This window comes from Cynocephalus volans, chromosome 4, assembly GCF_027409185.1.
Source record: "Cynocephalus volans isolate mCynVol1 chromosome 4, mCynVol1.pri, whole genome shotgun sequence".
Taxonomy (NCBI): Eukaryota; Metazoa; Chordata; class Mammalia; order Dermoptera; family Cynocephalidae; genus Cynocephalus; species Cynocephalus volans.
Window position 1 is genome coordinate 104,461,368 of NC_084463.1, and position 21,304 is coordinate 104,482,671.

Sequence of the window (21,304 nt, forward strand, 5' to 3'; positions counted from 1 at the left end):
CCTTAAATATATATCAGGGGCTCATCTCTCAAAAAGTCTCCCAAGAATTCCCCTTTTTTTTTTCTTTCTCAGTGGAAGACACATTTGTATGTGTTTACATTTCTTTCTATCAACTTTAGAAGACAAATCATGCTGCTAAATTATAAGAATGTTTGAGGGTATATTTCTGGATTCCATAGAAACATTATAGAAGCTGTCAGTGCTCTGCTTAAGGCATCATTTGGTGAAAGATCATAACTGGGCTTTTCTGCTGCAGTTACTGAAGACATGTCTAATCAGTCTCCATTCTCTCCTGAGACTCTATACTAGTTCACTGGATTCATAAGATAATTCCAATTTTATCCAAAAAGGGGTTTTGCTCCTAATCCTTCTCCTTCCTGTCCCATGGCATATCTCATGTTTTCAAATGAAAATATATGAGCATAATTAAAATTAAAATTCTCACAAATTCTGTATTTGGGCATGTCTGTGCTCATGGTGTTAGTACATGCATCCTTTTGCAATAATAAAAGTAATATAATAATAATATGGACATTTTTATAAAGCCTGGAATTTCAATTATTACTTGCCTCTTTTGTAGACTGTAGCTCTGTCCCACTGACTGGAGGGGAGAGATTAGTGTAAAGAGCATTTCATTATCCAGCATGTTTAATCACCTAGAGGTGTACACATATGAACAGAGATACCACCAAAGCTACATTTCCTTCCCTTTTTATTTAAGGTTTTCTAATCTTCATGGGAGCTGAATGTAGAAATGGTCATTATTCATGGTAAGAAAACTAAATACTAATTCAAAAACTCTTCTGTCCTCAGTCACTTCCCTTACTATGTTTAAAATAAAAGACCGTTAACCATTAATTTTGGGGCCAATATAATCTTACATATTGGATGAGAGGGATTCATAAGGGGTGTCTGTTGAGAAAGACTATCAAATACCCTTTGACTTAAATTAATTTTCCTCACCTAACTCTCAGAATGCTTAAAATGCCCTGTTAGCAATCATTGTTTAAAGCTAGTATTTGTCAACTTTAGGGTCTTTTTTGAAAATGGAAGTTGTTTAAAGATCTATTTCAGAGTATTGAATAGACATCTTTCAAAGTCTTATTCAACTTGTTGATGAGAAAAATAATGAATTGTAAAGCTGTACAAGGAGCATTTGGGTATTAATAGGTAATATAAAAATAATTTTTAAAAAAGACCACTAGATACAAAGCTGGTAAAGTCCTATAAAACAAAAACTCATAAGCTTTAGGCATACCTTTTTTATCAGATAGAAATAATTTGTGTTGTCTACTGCACAAATATGTACAAGTTAATTAGTAAATTTAAAGCACCTGGACTCTAATCAAATTGTAAATAAAGAAGTTAGAATGACAATTTCCTAGAGTTTAAATAGTACTTCTTGGGACTGTTGAATATTGCTTCAATATGACATTGAAAGGACATGAATTCATACTTTTGCTTTTTGCCCATGTTTTGAATAATGTTAACAATTTTGTCCAGTAGTATTTTCTAACAGATTGAATGGGGGAAAAACCAATACTGCTTTTTGTTTTCTTTGTTTTTTAATTCTCTGTATGCACAGCACAACTACTCTCAATACTTCACTTTACACCAGCTGTGTGGAGTATGCTTTCTACTGTGCGTTTCATAATTTAATTAAATTCTGATGTAATATCCATGGAGTTAGAGTCAGATTCCTCAGGTTAAGGGCTCAGTTTCACAGGACTAACCTTACTTCATATGCCAATCACAAGCCTGGGCCTCCAGAATTTTGACCTACCAGCTATAAATTTGGGGTTTCCACCCTCCCCTCCTTGGGTTCACTCATTTGCTAGAGAGGATCACAGAACTCAAGAAAATGCCTTACTTATGTTTACTATTTGTAAAGGTTATTACAAAGGATATAGATAGCCAGATGGAAGAGATGCATGTGGTGAGGTGTGGGAGAAAGGGTGTAGAGCTTCCATGCCCTCTCTGGGCACACTACCTTCCTAGGACCTCCATATGTTCAGCAAACTGGAAGCTCTCTAAATCTTGTACTTTTGGATTTTAATGGAGAATTCATTTGGTAGGCATGCTTGATTATATCATCGACAGCTGGTGATAAACTCAACCTTGAACTCCTCTCCCCTCACCAAAGGTGTGGAGTATGAGCTGGGGCTGAAAGTTCCAGGTTGGTTTCCCTGGCAACCATTCTGAAGCTATCTGGGAGCCCCCATCCATCTGTCATGTCATTAGCATAGAAAAAGTTACTTATCTCTTTGGAGATTCCAAGGGTTCTAGGAGCTGTGTGCAAGGAAATGGGAATCAAGACCAAATACTCATATATGTTTCTTGTTATAAAACACAGTGTCATTTTTCTCAGAAATGGAAAAAACTATTCAGACATTTATATAGAACAATAAAAGACCACGCATAGCCAAAGCAATGCTGAGCAAAAAAAATAAAGCTGGAGGCATAACACTACCTGACTTTAAGCTATACTACAAAGCTATAATAACCAAAACAGTATGGTACTGGCATAAAAACAGACACACTGACCAATGGAATAGAATAGAGAATCCAGAAATCAACCCACACACTTACTGCCATCTGATCTTTGACAAAGGCACCAAGCCTATTCACTGGGGAAGGGACTGCCTCTTCAGCAAATGGTGCTGGGATAACTGGATATCCATATGCAGGAGAATGAAACTAGATCCATACCTCTCACCGTATACTAAAATCAACTCAAAATGGATTAATGATTTCAATATACACCCTGAAATAATAAAACTTCTTAAAGAAAACATAGGAGAAACACTTCAGGAAATAGGACTGGGCACAGACTTCATGAATACGACCCCAAAAGCACAGGCAACCAAAGGAAAAATAAACCAATGGGATTATATCAAACTAAAAAGCTTCTGCACAGCAAAAGAAACAATTAAAAGAGTTAAAAGACAACCAACAGAGTGGGAGAAAATATTTGCAAAATATACATCTGACAAAGGATTAATATCCAGAATATATAAGGAACTCAAACAACTTTACAAGAAGAAAACAAGCAACCCAATTAAAAAATGGGCAAAAGAGCTAAGTAGGCATTTCTCTAAGGAAGATATCCAAATGGCCAACAGACATATGAAAAAATGCTCAACATCACTCAGCATCCGTGAAATGCAAATCAAAACCACATTGAGATACCATCTAACCCCAGTTAGGATGGCTAAAATCCAAAAGACTCTGAACAATAAATGCTGGCGAGACTGCGGAGAAAAAGGAACTCTCATCCATTGTTGGTGGGACTGCAAAATGCTGCAGCCTCTATGGAAAATGGTATGGAGATTCCTCAAACAATTGTAGATAGATCTACCATACGACCCAGCTATCCCACTGTTGGGAATATACCCAGAGGAATGGAAATCTTCAAGTCGAAGGTATACCTGTTCCCCAATGTTTATCGCAGCACTCTTTACAATAGCCAAGAGTTGGAACCAGCCCAAATGCCCATCATCAGATGAGTGGATACGGAAAATGTGGTACATCTACACAATGGAATACTACTCAGCTATAAAAACGAATGAAATACTGCCATTTGCAACAACATGGATGGACCTTGAGAGAATTATATTAAGTGAAACAAGTCAGGCACAGAAAGAGAAATACCACATGTTCTCACTTATTGGTGGGAGCTAAAAATTAATATATAAATTCACACACACACACACACACACACACACACACACACACACAAACCGGGGGGGGGGGGGAAGAAGATATAACAACCACAATTATTTGAAGTTGATACGACAAGCAAACAGAAAGGACATTGTTGGGGGGGAGGGGGGAGGGAGAAGGGAGGGAGGTTTTGGTGATGGGGAGCAATAATCAGCTACAATGTATATCGACAAAATAAAATTAAAAAAAATAAATAAATAAAAGAAGAATCTATCACACAGATATACTAACAAAAATATTAAATGTAATATGCATAAAGCTATTAATTACAGCACTGTTTATAATAAAGAGCAATAGCCTGGAAACAGGCCCATTTTCTATCAAGAGGGGACTGGAATGAATAAAACTTTGTACATCCATGCAATGAAGCACTGTGCAGCTATAAAAAGGAATGAAGAAGATCTTTTAAACTGCTACACAGTAAACACCAGGATGTATTGTTAAGTGAAGAAAATCAAGGTGCAGAAGTGTGTGTGTGTATATACAAATTTACATAGTTCCAAAGTTCAAATCATAAGAGAAGACACCTATAGCTAGTTTCCATCCTTATAATTCTCCATCATTTCCTCCCTCTCTCATAAATAATCAATTTCAATAGATTTAATTTACTCTTTACTTCAAAAATTATGAACATATATATACATATTTGCCACACACACACAAACACACACACACACACACAAACACACACACACACACACACACACACACACACACACGAATTGCCACAAACTTAGTAGCTAAAAACAACATAAGTTTATTCTCTTAAAATTCTGGAAGCCAGAAGTTGGAAATGAGTCTCATGGGACTAAAATCAAGATGTTAGCAGAGCTAGTGCCTTCTGGAGAATCTCAGGGGAAAATCCATTTCCATGCCTTTTTCAGCTTCTAGTAGCTGCCTTATTCCTTAGTTTGTGACCCTTTCCTTTACCTTCAAAGCACATCACTCCAATCTCTGCTTCCATCATCACATCACTTTCTCTTCTATAGTCAAATCTCCCTCTGCCTTCCTCTTACAAAGATACCTGTGATTACATTTAGGGCCCACTTGGATGATAATCCAGGAAAATCTCCCCATCTCAAAATCCTTAACTTAATCACATCTGCAAAGTTCTTTTTGCCATATAAGGTAACTTCAGAGGTTCCAGGGATTAGGACCTGAATATCTTTGGGGACCATTATTCAGCTTAATAATAAATATATGTGTTATATTTGGCATATGTGTGTGTGTGTATATATATATATATATATATATATACACATAAAAGATAAAATCTACTAAAAATTATTACTCATAGGGAAGGAGCAGAGTAGGGCAGAGAGAGACAGGGATGAAAACTAGATTTAACTAAAGATATATTGTTTTATGGCTTTGACTTTGGAACCCTGTAAATGTTTTGTGTGAATATAAAACAAAATGAAAAACTCAATAAAAGCAAAAAACAAAATAAAACAAATACATCTAACTATATATCCCACTGGGTTTAACAACATAATCTCACAGATAATAATGTGACTTTAAAACACAGGTATCTGGCTATATATGTCTAGTAGGATAGATCATAATGTCAAAGAACTGCAAAAAAAAATACACAATATTTAATAACCATACTTTTAGTAATAATATTGTTAATGTTATCTACGAGCTATTATGGATATATAGTATGATAAATCAAGTAAGTAAATATGTTAATATTTTCAAGAATTAAGATTTTTAGCACACAAAGAAATAGACAAATGTAAAATCAAAGAAGTTACATAAAATTTCTGTAATTTTAAATTTGGATATACCCATATGAAATCATGATGTATTTCTCTCTTAAAAAAAAATATTTCCCAGTTCTGTCCACAAAAGGTACAGATGCAATGAACAACCCCATCTCAATGAGCACCTTTAACACTTAGAATGGAGTCTCTAAAGATCATTTCTCACTGAAAGGAACAAGATTTCCATGGAGAAATGGTTGATTTCAGGTCTGGGACATGAAATGTACAAGATATACCTGAATCATTTTTTATACCAGAGACCAAGGGCTACTAAGGTCATGTCAAAGAACTCAGGAGCTAACTTAAGGAGTTTTATTGGCTGAAGATTGGATAATAATGCTTGCAGTACATTGAAATATATAAAAATATTAAAATCCATGTGCTTACACTAACACTTTTTTAAAAACCTTATTGATCACCTTTGGAGGATGCTAGGGCACTAACATCCTGAAAATTGGTAAATAATGGAATCATTTCTGCATTTCCTGTATGAAATGCATTTCAGGGTAATCACATAGTTATGAAAGAAATTTCTTCTTTGTAATAAATTCAAGATATTAAATGCAAAATACTCGTAAATGTTACAATTAGAATATAACCGTTTTGCAGCTCCTAATGAAATAATGGATCTAGGCAATGATCACCAATAGCTGCTAAAACCCACAAGGTAAAAAAGGCCAGTGAGGGATTAGTGAGCTTTTTAGTTTGTTTTCTTTTTCTTTTCAGTTTTATTGGAGTATAATTGACAAATAAAAATTGTATATAATTAAAAAAAAAAAAACACAGTGTCATACAGATCATGGTTATAGCAGGGATTCATGAAACACAGAAAACTTGTGTAGGCTGTCAGAATTTCTCTGTATCCCTTGATAGGGGTAATTTAAGTAGAGATTAAAAGAGCCAGGGAAAGAAAAAATGAAAATGGCCCAAGTAGGATAGGAGTGGCCTGTATAGAATACCGTCTTGAATGGAACTGGTAGTCTCTACATGGGGAGGTCAGTGGTGGATATTTCTGGGGTCTTGGTTCAAGGGGCCTAAGTGAATCATAAATAAAAGTTTTTTTTTTTTTAATTGAAATTGAGCAAAAGTTGTGCTATATAGATCAGGGTTGATTGATACTCTGAGGTGAAGGTCTTTAAGAGTTTTGAGAAGGTGGTAATTGTCAGATAGAGCAAGCAAAAATGCCCAGTTAGGTGATCTATTGTCCCGACCCGCAGGATATTCAATGCAGACCCTGGAGGGGGGAGTGGGAATTGGATGGGACAAGAGACACGAGAAATGGAGACAAGACAGTATTCTGATCAAGTCTCGTTTATTAGCCAGAAGGTCACAGCTTATACAGACAGCAAAAGGGAACAGCAGATAAGGAATTGAGCAGCAGATGGTTTACTGAGAAAACCACAGGGTGGGGTTTTCGGTAGACACAAAACTCTACTCCAATACAGTTAATTAATTTTACAGTTAACTTTATGATTGTATTAGTCTGTTTTGTGTTGCTATAACAGAAATACCTGAGACTGGGTAATTTATAAAGAACAGAGGTTTATTTGGCTTATGATTCTGGGACAGCTGCATTTAGCATGGGCCTCAGGCTGCTTTTACTCATGGTGGAAAGTGGCAGGCAGCTGGCGAGTACAAGCAGATCAGACGGTGAGAGGAAGCAGGAGAGAGAGAAAGGAGGTGCCAGGGTCTTTTAAACAATGACCTCTCATGAGAAATAATAGAGCAAGAACTCACTCAGGGCCCCCACCCCCAGGGAGAGCATTAATCCATTCATGAGGGATCCACCCCCATGACTCAATCAGTTTCCAAAACTACCACATTGGGGATCAGATTTCCACATCAGTTTTGGAGGGGACAACACATCCAAATTTCATCAATAGCTAAACTTATTTATAGTAATGGCAAAAAAAATCAATTGATGTTTGTAAATGTCTATCACCATTATAATCTTTTGAATATTTTTTCACTTTATATTCATGGAGTTTGCACTGAGTCATTTTTACTTTACGGAGAAGGAATATAAGGATCAGGGAGGTTAAGTTACTTACTAATAATTTATAGTAGAGGAATACTAACCAAGAAAGTCTGCCTTCAGAACAAGCATTTATAGCTATTATGTTCCAGCTTCTTAGGTTTGTTGCGTCCCTGTAACTGCACCTAGTTCTCAGCTTTGTTTGTGACATGAATTAGAAATCTTAATTTATAGACTTAAATATTTTCATGTGGTTTACCAACTTTATGATAAACTAAATTAGTATATGTGTTAAGGTTAAGAAAGTCAACTGCATCTCAAATAATAACAAAATTCCTCATTTTCTTATTTGCAATTATATAGTTCTATTCTCAACTCGATCACTGTTGATGGAAATATAAGTATTAGTGACTGGTAGCTCCCCTGAAATAATCTCCCTTTTAAGGGCAAATACTTTTCTTTGAGTTAAGAAGGTCTGTGATTATGTTACACACTCTTGCTATGAATATATTCAATCAACTCAAAGTAGAATCCCTATATTAGCACATTTTCCATGGAAAACTTCCATTATCCTGAATGAGAAAACCAACACAAAATACTGTCTTTACCACCTGATGCTTCTTTGGACCATGAAAACCAACCCATGCTGAATTTTCTGTAGCTTATGTCTCCTGTCCAAGTATAATAAAACAAACAAACAAGCAAACAAACAAAAAACTGGTGTCCTTGATTTACTCCTTACCTTGGTTCTTTGTAGCTTTACTGAGAACCACTAAAGATCTCAGTTAAGGTCCAGCTTTGGCTATTTGGCTATTGGATCATGGCTTTAAGGTCATTATGCTTCTCATCTAGGCACTACTTCCCTCACGGCATTGAACACTGCTTTTTTCTCAATGGTATCTATCATGCCATTAATTGGGAAATTAATCCACACAACTTTACTAAATCATTAGCAAGAAAAAAAATGCCAATATTTCAAAATTATCCTTCCTTTTTTGGTTCATTACTTTGGAAGTTAAACACACCCAGACTTTCATTGAGAAGTCTTCATGGACTTTTGAAATTTAATGAAAATCATCTGTGATGGCCCCCATTGTGCCAGATAAGACACTCTGCTGTGTTCTATTCATTATCCAAAATACATTAATCCTAATGACAGAAAAATCTTTGAAGGGGTCTTTGGCTTACTTATCAAGAAGGTAAGTCTTTGGAGATTCAGAGATTTCTTCATCCCTAATTAAACCTTAACCTGGCTTCTCCATAGCCTTATTCCATTTCTGAATATATTTAATGCCAGCAGGGTAATAGCCAAGCAGATTACACCAATGTATTTGACCTTAATATACATAAGAATTATCTTATCCAAGGAGTGCCGGCTTCTCAGAAGAGGCTAGTATGAACCCCATAACCATGAGCCCCACAACAATGGTCCCCAGAAGGGCCACTCACAAGTTACAGAAGGCCCTAGGTGAAAATATTTTATTTGTGTAGGCTCTGTCAGTATAAACAATGTGATTTAAAATGCTTTATAAAATTCATGGACCCCTATAGAGTATAGCGATTCGTTGACGAAGATTTTGAATAATGGGTAGAGAAGAAGTACTAATATATCTTGTCCAAATCAATACATGTGAAGATTCTTTATAATGTCTAGGCTTCATCTTTTTCTGTTCATTATCAAAAACCATTTTTTTTGTGTTCTTTATTATTACATGAATTATTTCTGGCTAAATCTTCCACCATAAGGGGAAGGTAAGTGGTAATCAAACTACAACTTGTAATATCACGGCTCCTAAAGAATCTCTTTGTGTTGAGGTACTGTAGGTCTCAATGACTTCACTTCCCTAAAACTACTACATAATGTTGGTTTCATCATTAGTCATGACACAAAATCATCCATCGTGTTTCTGGATTGGACTTCTGAGGGTAAACCACATGTGAGCATCAGAAAGTACCAGGGGCACAGGTGTTGGAACAGGGAAGAGACAACAACTGTCCAATTACATCTGAGTGACACTGATGAAAATCTCAGCTGTGCTAGTTACAGCAGTGGCTGGAGTAGATGTGGAGTAGTACAAACAGCCATCCTATGCAGGAGGAGCCTGTCTTTTAGCCAAATTCTTTGTAACCTTAAGATGTTCTCAAATAAATGCTCCTGTAATTGTCTAAAATGTTAAACCTTCAAAGAATACGTGTTGACAGGTGAGAGACCATTGAATTACAGGCAAAAATCCTCTCTTGATGATATGCCTTCACTTAAATAATTCCAAAATATGCCTCTAAGATTTATAAGCACAGATAATGGTTTGCCAGCCTACATAGAGACTATCAGTTTCTAATCCACCTATTACAATGTTTCCTAGTCTACTGGGATGTGAATGTGAACAAAATATCTCTTTGCTCTTTTGCATGGAGTCTTTTAGTCAATAGAAAAAACTGTAATATAAAATATTGATGTGAAGGACTTTCAATGAATACGTTTTTGGAACCCTGTGAGTTCATTAAAATCCATCATGTTTTAATGGTATCAGGCAGAAATTATCAGATTCAGGATCTCCAAAATTCATACATTAGTTTTAGAAATTGGCAAAGACTAGTGTTGAGTTCTTGGTTCATTCTCCTTTGAATTTCATTTACATGTTATAATTTTTAACACTCTTTTTGATATAATTTGATAGCTTACTATGTTCTCTTATAATTGACACATTTTAGATAAACAAAAATCAAAGTGATGACACAGCCATATACTTGTTTTATATCAACATTCAATGCAGAAATAATAATGTCTATAATCCTTTGGTAATTCAAAGAATATCTATATGTATAATTATAGTACACAATGTATGTATATACATTATATTTCCTACTTATTAATCCCACTCCTTCAAAGAAGGCCCTTCATTTTAATCTTGCAATTCTGTATTAAGTGGGTGTATAAGGAAATTTCGGATCTTGGCCTTCTGGCATAGGTATAATCCATTAAGAATAATCCATACGACCTTGCACTAATTGCATAGTTTTTCACATACAGAAAATAACAAATTACACTGAATCCTTTCTCACTATAAATGATTTTATGGTTATGCTGAAGAATCACTACTTGTTTTACTTGATCACTCTACATTTTTATTGATAAAGTGCTGTTGTCTTGGAAAGGGCATGGGATCTGGCAATGGAGAACTGCATTTAATTTTATGCTCCATTACTTTGTATTTTTGCAAGTGAACAGAGTGATTCAGCTTCTGCAGTTTATTGTTCTCACCTATCCAACAAAAAATAATCAGTATATTATTCAAAAATAAAGCAGGAATTTTTATGGGTTTAAATAACTGATTCATAAGAAAATATGTTTTAAAAATTTAAATTTTATGTTAAAGGAAATTGATATCAAAGGATCTTTTTCCCTACACATATATCTCTCTCTTCCTAAACTAGACTGTGAGGAGGGATTGAAGGTTATATATTCCTATATATACCTGCATTTTACTCAGATTTAGCACAGAAAAAATAGGCTTTAGAAATATTAGATGATAAATTTCTTTATTCTCATTATTATTATGATAAGGTTGTTGAAGAGATTAAAAGAGATGGTCTATATAAAGCTCCTAAAACAGGTCCTAGCAAAAAAAGGAAATAAAAGAATGTTGCTTACTGTTATTATTAGCAGATGTATAATCAGTCTGCATCAGATAAGCAGTGGACTTTGAAAAAAAAGAATGGCATCTTCTTTATTTTATTTCTTCTTTCCTATACACACATAATGTCAGACATTATTGGAAAGAATGACTTCAGGTAATCTTTGGGCATAAAACCATTTTAATTTTTCAGTGTGGAGACAACAGAAAGATTTTACCAGAGATAAATTTCAAAATTCTTAGCATAAATGTTAGGTAAAGCTATTGTTATAGACCAAACACTCATACCTGCTTCATAATGAATATAAAAGTAGTGGTTATCCTCTCAGTCATTTTGTCATGACACTTATGATTGCATTTTTTTTTTTTTAACCATGAGGGCAGTAATCATTACTGTTACCAGGAACAGTAAAAAGTATTTATTGGAAAATAAAAGCAACAACAAGATTTCAAATAACATAATAAAATAATAATTAATAATTAAATAGTAATATATTGACACGTTTAGTTGTACATATATGAATGCAGATTCACAAAATGTGTATATATGCTCACGACATTAATGATGAAGGTGAAAAACATAAATGTCCAGAGTGAATGTATTAAAATATATCCTAAACATATAATATAGTGAAATTATTAAGGAACAAGTTACAACTAAGTGCTTCTATGGAAATAAACTTAAAATATTTTGAAGAGAAATTACAGGTTGTAGAATAATAAATATCATGTAAGGTCAAATATATAGATATACACACATATGTATTTGGAACCATATATACATCACATTTGTATAAAATTAAGGATAATATATAAATAATTCTACTGATATTGTGTAAGTATTTAAAGAAAACATTTCAATTAAAGTAAGTTAAAACATTTGAAATAAACTATATCATTATTTCCTTTCGAAGGTGAATATATAGCATTAGAATTACTTTATATTATTTGACCTATCCCATATATGTTCCTGTGATTTTCTTCATAAAATCTATAATCATATCTAAGCTCTTATTATATTGTATAATTTTTCATCCATTAACTAATAAGAAAGTACTTTTTAAAATTTTAATATTTTTAAAATTTTAACATTTAATGGTGTATTTTTGTGGGGTACCGTGAATTGTTTCAATACATTCACATACTAGGCAATGATTTGCTTAGAGTAGATAATATAGTTTTAGACCTGTTAATACACCACTTCTTCTCCCCATGACTCCCCTCCCTTCATGGCCTCTGGTATCATTATTACTTCTACTGCAACCACTTTCATTGGTTTTATTTTTTAGATTTCACATATGAGTGAGATAGTGCAGTATTAAATTTCTGAGCCTGACTGACTTCACTTAAGATGATCAGGCTTTATATTTACTTGTTTTCATTGCTTCCTGAAATTATTTTTTTATTTTTTATTAACAGTCGCCAAAAATTAGATGAAAATAAGCAAATGTCTATCAACTAAAGAATATATAAATGTGGCATATGCATAAAATGGCATACTTTTCAGCAATAAAAAAATATAAAGAACTGAATAATGCTGCAGTGGATGAATCTCAAAAACATGCTTAGTTAAAGAAGTCAGACACAAAAGAATACATCTTAAATGTTTCTATTTGTATGAAATGTCCATATTGGAAAATATATTGAGACCAGAAAACAGGGCTCAGGGCTTTGAAAAGGCAAAAAAATCAGAAGTGAGATTTTTGTTGTTGTTACAGATATATTGTGTAAGAGATTGCTGTCTAAAGAATTTACAGATAAGTTATCTCATATTTTATGGGGACAATAAAGAGGAGGGAGATATTAAACAAGTGTTTCAGGAATTTGAGTGACGGGTGTATAGAAATGCTTTATCTGATTTTTGCACTTTTCTGGAAAGGTAAGTCAGAAATTGTCTTAAAGGAAAAAGTTTAAAATATTCAATAAAAATAGAAGGAGGTAAATCATGTTCTAAATATTACTGATCATCCTCAGGTTATCATTTATGGATCATACGTTTACTTTTCCCACTTTCCTCTGAGATAAAATAAAAAGCCTTTACTTTCTCTTGTGGAATTTGAGTAGGATTAGTTAACCAAGGAATAGGAACACTTTTCAGGGAACAGATTAAACAAGATACAGCTCTCAGTTAACATAGAAATGACTATGAGGAGAATCAAATTCAAAGTATATATAATATCAAAACCAGAGTTTAGTAATATTCGCTCTGTAATATTAATTATGAGTTCTTAATTGTTACTTATTACATCAATGTAGAAGCTCATAGGAAGAAAGATGTCAATTCCTCAGGCAAGCCACCTTTTTTTTTTTTTTTTTTTTTTCTTTTTATGACCACTAATAGATAGTCCTGAGTGGTTAATTTTGCAGAAGCGTTCGTATTTTGGAAGTAAACATCCTAACAATAACAACAACAGCTTTAAAACAAAGTACAATTCAGACTTAAGCATGTGTGTGTTATACCAATAAAAATAGGGATGTACAGAAGAAAGAGGGAGGGAAGACACAGCGGGGAGAAAGAGAGAGAGGAAGAGAGAGGGAGAGAAAGGCAGGCAGGAAAGGAGGAAGGGAGTGAGGAAGGGGACTCTAGGTGAATCTGACTACTACACTTTTTATGTTCTACCCTCTATGGCCAATTCTCAAAAAATATATTTATCTACCTAATTTTCACCTACAAATTGGAAATTTAATGATGAGCTTTTAAAACATTAAATTCTGCTTCCACTGTGCCACAGATACTGTTCATGATACGTTTTCCATTACTTTCCCAAATCCAATGGATACTTTTCAGAACCTAATTAAGTCACTCTCACGTGGCACAGTCGGTCATTTCCTTCTCTGAGACAAATTTTCACCTGGATTCATTGACATCAAGCTCCCCAATATTTTGATTATCCCCACAAGATTTCAGATAACATAATAAAATAATAATTAATAATTAAATAGTAATATATTGACACGTTTAGTTGTACATATATGAATGCAGATTCACAAAATGTGTATATATGCTCACGACATTAATGATGAAGGTGAAAAACATAAATGTCCAGAGTGAATGTATTAAAATATATCCTAAACATATAATATAGTGAAATTATTAAGGAACAAGTTACAACTAAGTGCAGGACTGATTTTCTTAACATAAATACTAGATTATTTCACCATTCTAATTGCAATGCATAGTACTTGCACAGTGCTCTAAACATAAAAACTAAATTAAAACATTTTAGCAACTTTGCTTCCCTCTACTGCTGAAGCTCTTCCTGAAATTTCTTGTCCACTCATTCACCTGTTTTTTATATAGTCAACTAATATTTTTTTTAACTTTTTTGTTAGGTCTGCAAATTCCTACTGTTTTATATTCCCCAGGTTATTTATCTTTAATTTTCAGGCTTCAACTACTTACCACTTACTCTGGGAAGTCATTCCTTAAATGCTCTGTAATCAATTATAGACCTACCTCTCCATTGCCATTGCACTCTTCACTTCTTACTAATGACATTTATCATAATTTTGAATGTAGACATACACTTACAAATTTTTGACTGTATAACCTGTTATCCTGTAGGCAAAGTATTCTTTTGTACTCTTCTTTTTTCCAGTACCTTAGCAGTGTCTACTGCTGTGTTTGAAACACTGGGGGTATTTGCTCAATATTTTTTAATTTTAATAAATGTTCCACAGATATCTCAAACTCAATGTTTTCAAAGTAAGTGAAACTGTCTCCTGGTGTAAACAATATTCTGTCTTTGCTACTATCCAGTTGAATAATCCACTGTAAACTTGATTTCATAAAGTAGAAACTTGAGCATCAACTATGAAGCCTCTCTCTGTTCACCAAACCACAAGGAGTTATTAGGTATGTGTATACTCATACATCCTTAATGTTGCTCAAATCTGTTCACTAATTTTTCTTCTCATAACCATTAGTGTAGTAGAAGCCACCATCTGTTCTCAAGTGTATTTTTTGCAATAGTTTCTTTTTTCTTGTAGTCTTTATATATAATTTAAAAATTCAATGAAGAACTTTAATATATAATATTTAGTGAAGACTGAAGAATTAAAAATGCACATGCCTTAAGGTCACATCTTACTGACATGGAAAAACATTAAGAAAAAATCTTTGAAATAGAGGAATTATAAACTTTTTTTTCAAAGATTTCTTTCGTGAACTTGTGTTAAGTCACTAATGGAGGAAAAAAGAGTAGAGTGAAGGTAAGACTCAGAAACAGAGTTTCAAGATGTTACTCACATTATCTCTATAAATGAGAAAAATCCAGTCTCACTGTATCATATATTTCAATATAAGCACTATTGCTTGATTAATTATAAAAACTAGGCATGTTTCTAAAAATTTAGGTAGAGCTAAGTGTAAAGATTTAGATGGCATTAAAGTATTGATGAACTCAGGGTAACATAATGCTCATATGGCAACCATAATACAAGAATATGTCAAGATAGTGCAAAGACTTTTATTTCCATATCCATAATATCTATTATTTTCCTCCAGCAATTTTTCAGAAATTATTTCTGGGATGCATGGTAGCAATATGTGATTCTATAACTTACCTTGCATTAGCAAGCCACTTCAGTTCTTTATTATTCGAGTCCTCACAAAAGAAACAAAAGTTATAAAAAATTATTCAAACTGGAATTTGTTGCACACATAGGAACTAGCATTATTATTTTGACCTTAAAATACTTCTATTGACAAACTTTAGAGTTTCACTTCAATTTCAAGGAAAACCATTTCTTCATCCTGCTTCGGATCTGCTGGGTCTTTACACTGTAGATGATTGGATTCATCAGGGGTGGAAAGAGAATATAGATACTGCCCATAAGGACGTGAACCAAAGGTGAGAAATGCTTTCCAAAGCGGTGTACCATGGTGAGACCAATGATGGGAACATAAAAAACCAGTACAGCACAGATGTGGGAAACACAGGTCTGCAAAGACTTGAGCCTCCCCTCCCAGGATGCAATTGAGAGCACTGTATGCAGGATGAAAACATAGGACATGAGAATAAGGACAGCGTCCAACAACAAGGTACAAATCACCAGAGTCAGGGCATAAAAGCTGTTGAAGCGGATGTCAGAGCAGGCCAGCCGGAGTAGGTCCTGGTGCAGACAGAAAGAGTGAGAGAGATTGTGGGGGCGGCAGTAATGGAAAGACTTCAAACGAATGATGACAGGAAGAATGGACAAAGTGCTTCTCATTAAAATAGTCACCATGAAATGAATGATTCTACTATTAGTCAGGATTGATGTATACCTCAGAGGATTGCAAATTGCTGTGAAGCGGTCAAAGGCCATGGCGAGAAGAACTCCAGACTCTATACCAGAGAGACAATGGACAAAATAAGTCTGTGCAATGCAGGCATCCAGACAAATCTTCTGGCTGAATCCCCACAGGATCCCCAGCACCGTGTGCATTGTGGACAGCCCCATGCACAGGTCAGTGAGGGCCAACAGAGCCAGAAAATAGAACATGGGCTGGTGCAGGCTCGGCTCAGTCCGGATCACGTGGAGCACCATGCAGTTACCCAGGAAGACCATGGCATAGATGGAAGAGAAGGGAATTGAAAACCAGGGATAGTACTGATCCAAGCCAGGGAACCCTATGAGGATGAATATGGAGGAATTGATTATGGAAGCAGAAGAAGCAGACATAAATATTGGAATGTAATTTTCGAGATAGGATAAATATTTATCCACAGCCTTCTGCTGTTTTTGAGAACAAATATACCACAGCCACCCTGCATACAGTAGAGGTGAAGCTAATTGTAGAATTCCAGGGAAGCTCAACAGTATAGGAGAAGCTATCAATTTCAAAAGCACCCTCCTTTGCATTAGGTCTCAGAGTTTACGGAAACAAATTAGTGTCCTGACCATTTTTGGCAAATTAATCCCTAACATCATTCACTGTTAGTCTCTCTGAGCTACTTGCTCCAGGTGGCAGTGACTATAGTCATTGAGACATGAGGCTGCCTCTGAACCCTTTCCTCATTACCTGACCTTATGGCATATGGAGCCAATGCTCAGATTTATGAGTAAGGAAGGAAAAGGACTGCGCAAACCCGGTGAACCTAGGCTCCCGGGAGACTCCTAAACCCTTTTTGTAGATGATGTAAGAAAAGGATTCTGTCTGGTCACATGCAGGCTAATAGTTCTCTGGGATTGTGGATGAACGGCAGCATTTTCCCCAGAGTAAACAAATCTTTTCCAATCTTAGAGGAAGGAAGACTCACTGCATGGACTGAAAATTCAATACTTAGTCAAAAGGAAGATGCAAAATATAAACACCAATCGGAAGAAACAGTATGAGGATTTTTAATAAGTTTTCCTTCTTAGGTCTGCATTTAAGTTTGAAGTCAACAAAAATAGTTAAAGAAAGCTTACTTGTTGTTTTTCCTTAAAATTCATTTTTTATTTTTTACTGAACTCTTCAGTAAACTTTGCTCTCTTTTCTGACCCCAGATAAAAGTGTCTTCTTCCTAAAGGAAAAATATATAATGCATATATAATCTGGTTTTGTAAAAGTGCTATAAAAATGAAATCCACCATATTGTTAAAATAGTCAAATATACATTAATTGTACATAGTTAATTATGCACTCATATGAACAACTTGAAATATTTTATTTTTCATATATTTATAATTATTGCAATGTGCTGTACCAAATTGTAGATAACTATTTTACTCAAATTTTATTTTTTTTCTTCTGAGACATTTTCAACAAATCTTTTCTTACAGAAAGTTTCAAGTATAACACAAACAATGTTTTTCCTGAACCATTCGAGAATGTTTCCTGTCTAATGCCCTAGTTCCCCCAAATTCTTCAGTGTATGTTTTCTACAAACAAGGTTATCCTCCTACATAACTGTAATACAACCCCAAATTCCCCAAAACCCAAGTAATTAACATTGCCAAATTACTACCATCTAATTTTCAGAACCCATTAACTTTATCTAATTGTACCATTCATGTAATTTATAGCAAAATCAGAATAATTTGTTCATTTGTAGTTTGTCTTTCTAGTTTCTTTCCCTCTGAAAGTGCTTTAACTTTCTTGATTTGTATGACTCAACCTTTTGAAAAATGTAGACCAGGTATTTTGCAGAGTATCTCTCATTCTAGGTATGTTTTATGATCCTCATGGTTATAATCAGATGATGCAGGAATATCATGGAAGTCAGGCTCTGTTCTCACATATCTGTATGATTTTAATTTGTCTTACTGATGATGGTATAAAGTTAATTGTTTTCCTTTGACATTTAGTTAATATTTTGTGGGAGAGACTTTAAAACTGTAGAAATTTTCTGTAGTTAACGCTGCTTCATATTTTACTCAATAGGTAATAATCAGTCACTCTCTATTTTTTCAATTTTCAGCTTGTTCCAGATTTAGACAGTAAGAGCACCTTAATCTGGCTTTGGCATCACTGTGACACGTGCTTATCATTCTTTTTGGACTTCCTTGCTTTTTGACACATCTGTATATTCAGTGTATTTTCATCAGCCTGGCCTTGTGATTATCCACTTTCCTAAGAAACTTTGGCTTCTTTTAATAAGGATTACTATTTAGAAGCTGAGCTTTGCATGTTGTACAGATCATTTCTACTGGAGAATCAGTGCCCTCAGCCTCCCTCAATGGATTGAGCTCAGGTATTAAATGCATATTTATTTATTTAACTATCTACCTATATGGAAAACCATAACTGCACACTTATGCAACCAATTCTCCTTACTCATGATAATTGTGTCCTATAAAGTTGCCAGAAACACTGAATTAATGAATACCGAACTATTGCTGCTAGAGGAGATACACAGGTAGGTTCCTTCAAGCCTGTGATCACGACATTTTTGTCAACTGAAATGCTATTTGTGTTATATGTGTTTATTTGCCATTGTCCTTGTAAAACAAGCCAGTCTCATCAGCACTGAACTCTTTCTCTGTATGACACAAAGCAGGTTTTAAAAAATATTACTATTTCTTCTTTAGCCCCTGACCTACATCTTTGATTTGCTTGTATGTTTAGCACTTTTCCTGCCGTATTGCCTTATGTACACGGGAGCAAGCCAGCAATAGCTGAGAAGGGTTTAAGGTTTAAAATGCTGGGTAGAGTGACCTCAAGTTTCTTTATCTTTCAGCCTCACAACAATGCCATCCACTACATTGATTTAACCAGTTGTCATCTCATAAATCCAAACATTTTGCTACTCTTTCATCTTTTCCTAGCTTCATCAAGCACTATAGTTATCACTTTATCACTTTCCAGAAAGTCCTTACAAATAGATAGGGAGAGTTTTCTATTTATACCATATCATTGCTTCATTAACATGGAATTCACAGAAAACCGCTCTGTATCTTACATCAGGACCAAGTTCATCTAATGCTGTATTTTTTCTTAAGGTGCCTCACAGCCTTCTTGCACTGAGGAACACTAGACCACACTTCTACACTACACTTTGGGGCCATTTTAAACAGCAAAATTAACAACAAAAGCACAAAAAATGTTTAAAGTATGGCAGTAAATGAACCATGTAGAGGACACCTGTACACAGCATGAAAGCTGAAACAAGAATTCAGAGCATCACATTTTTCAGTCTCAGCTTTGCTCATCTGGTGACTCAAATTTTTTGCCTCTCTGTGCATGTCCACCAATGATCATGTAATTTTTGTGACTATTAATTTGGGGGTAAGAAATAAATTTTCTCAAGTAAGTGAATTTAAAAATAGTTGATGAATTATGAGAATTGACAGTACTTTAAATTTCAGTAAAAAAAACCGTAAGTTTAGTTTAGTATTTCCTCTTTATTGCTATCTGTAACTTGTCTCCAAAAGTGATAAACCTGGCTCCCATTCATTGTAAAAACTTATTTGATCACAATTCCTATACGTATCTAATCTCTTGTCACCACAGTGTATATTCTCCTGTGCAGACACACCTCTTCCAGTGTGGGATTTGACACCCAGCAGGAAGTTGCCCTGCACGTGCATCACCCTTGATCCACGTGAGTTCCACATTCCGTGCTGGCCCACCCTTCCCTGGTAGAATTCCATTCCCTACTCTCTCGAGCTCTAACTTCTGATGCTGAGAAATCCCACAGGTGGAATATCATTCTCATTCTCTTCTAGCCTGGGCTCCTCCTTCCTATCCTAGGTCCCCCCACACATGTCTGTGCCTTCCCAGTCCTGCTCAAACTCTGATACTCCACTTCTCCTCAGGGGAACTGCTCTGCTCATTCCACTTGGGCTCTGACTCTCCAAGTTGGAAAGTTATGCCTCCACTCCCACAGGTGAAGGCCTCCTCATTCTGCTTGAGACTTGACATCTCATACCAGGCTGCTCCTGTACACGGACAACTTCCTGAACTCATTCAGGCTGCTGTGGTCTGGTCCATTGCTGAACCCTTCCCCAACTCACTCTCTCTTTCTCTCTATCTCACACCCCCCAAACCCTCCCACACACACATATGCAAACACAGAACACACACACACATGCATAATTCCCAGCACAGATACTTACCATGCTCGTTCTAAACTAATGGCTTGTTTTGAAAAATTTGTTAAAGGAAAATAAGAAAAAGAAAGGAAAGAAAAAGGGAAAGATGAAGAGCTATACTCTTCTTTAAATATTAAAATCAATTTTAAAACACCCAAATTTTTCTCAAAGGCTCATTGGGAAGGAAATATATACAAAGCTTGCCTATGATTGTCTTAATCCAAAGAGTGTATATTCCTTCCTCTACCCCCTGAACACCAAGGCTAGGAAGTCTTGAGTAACAAGTGATTTGCAGGAGACAGACTTTCTCTCAAATTCAAAGGACGAGCTAAATTTGAGGATGAAGTATATATTCAAAACCAAACTGAAACAAAACACTTCTTCATCAGACTAATTCCAACCAAGTGATATGTTATCACAAGAATAATTTGAAACCTGTGTGCTGAGGGTAACCACAGAAACAATAAATCCATCTCAATATTTTTTTAATTAAAATTTTATTTTTTTTATTGTGGTAAAATATATATGAATCATAAGGATTGCAACTTTAAAGTATTTTTAAATATGCTATTATGTGGAATTAATTACATTCACATTGCTGTGTGACCACCACCTCTATTTCCAAACTTGTTTGTCATCCTAAACATAAGCTGTGTACCCATAAAGCAATAACTTATTCCTTTCCCCTAGTTTCTGATAATCTA

At 34.8% G+C, this 21,304-nt stretch overlaps 1 protein-coding gene across 1 annotated transcript; it reads right to left on the reverse strand.

The window, feature by feature from the left end:
* Window positions 1-15,821: 15,821 nt before the first annotated feature.
* LOC134376324 (olfactory receptor 51V1-like) lies at window positions 15,822-16,766 on the reverse strand. The gene has a single exon (XM_063094915.1). The coding sequence runs from the start codon at window positions 16,764-16,766 to the stop codon at window positions 15,822-15,824; it is 945 nt and encodes a 314-aa protein (XP_062950985.1).
* Between the last annotated feature and the right edge of the window lie 4,538 nt (window positions 16,767-21,304).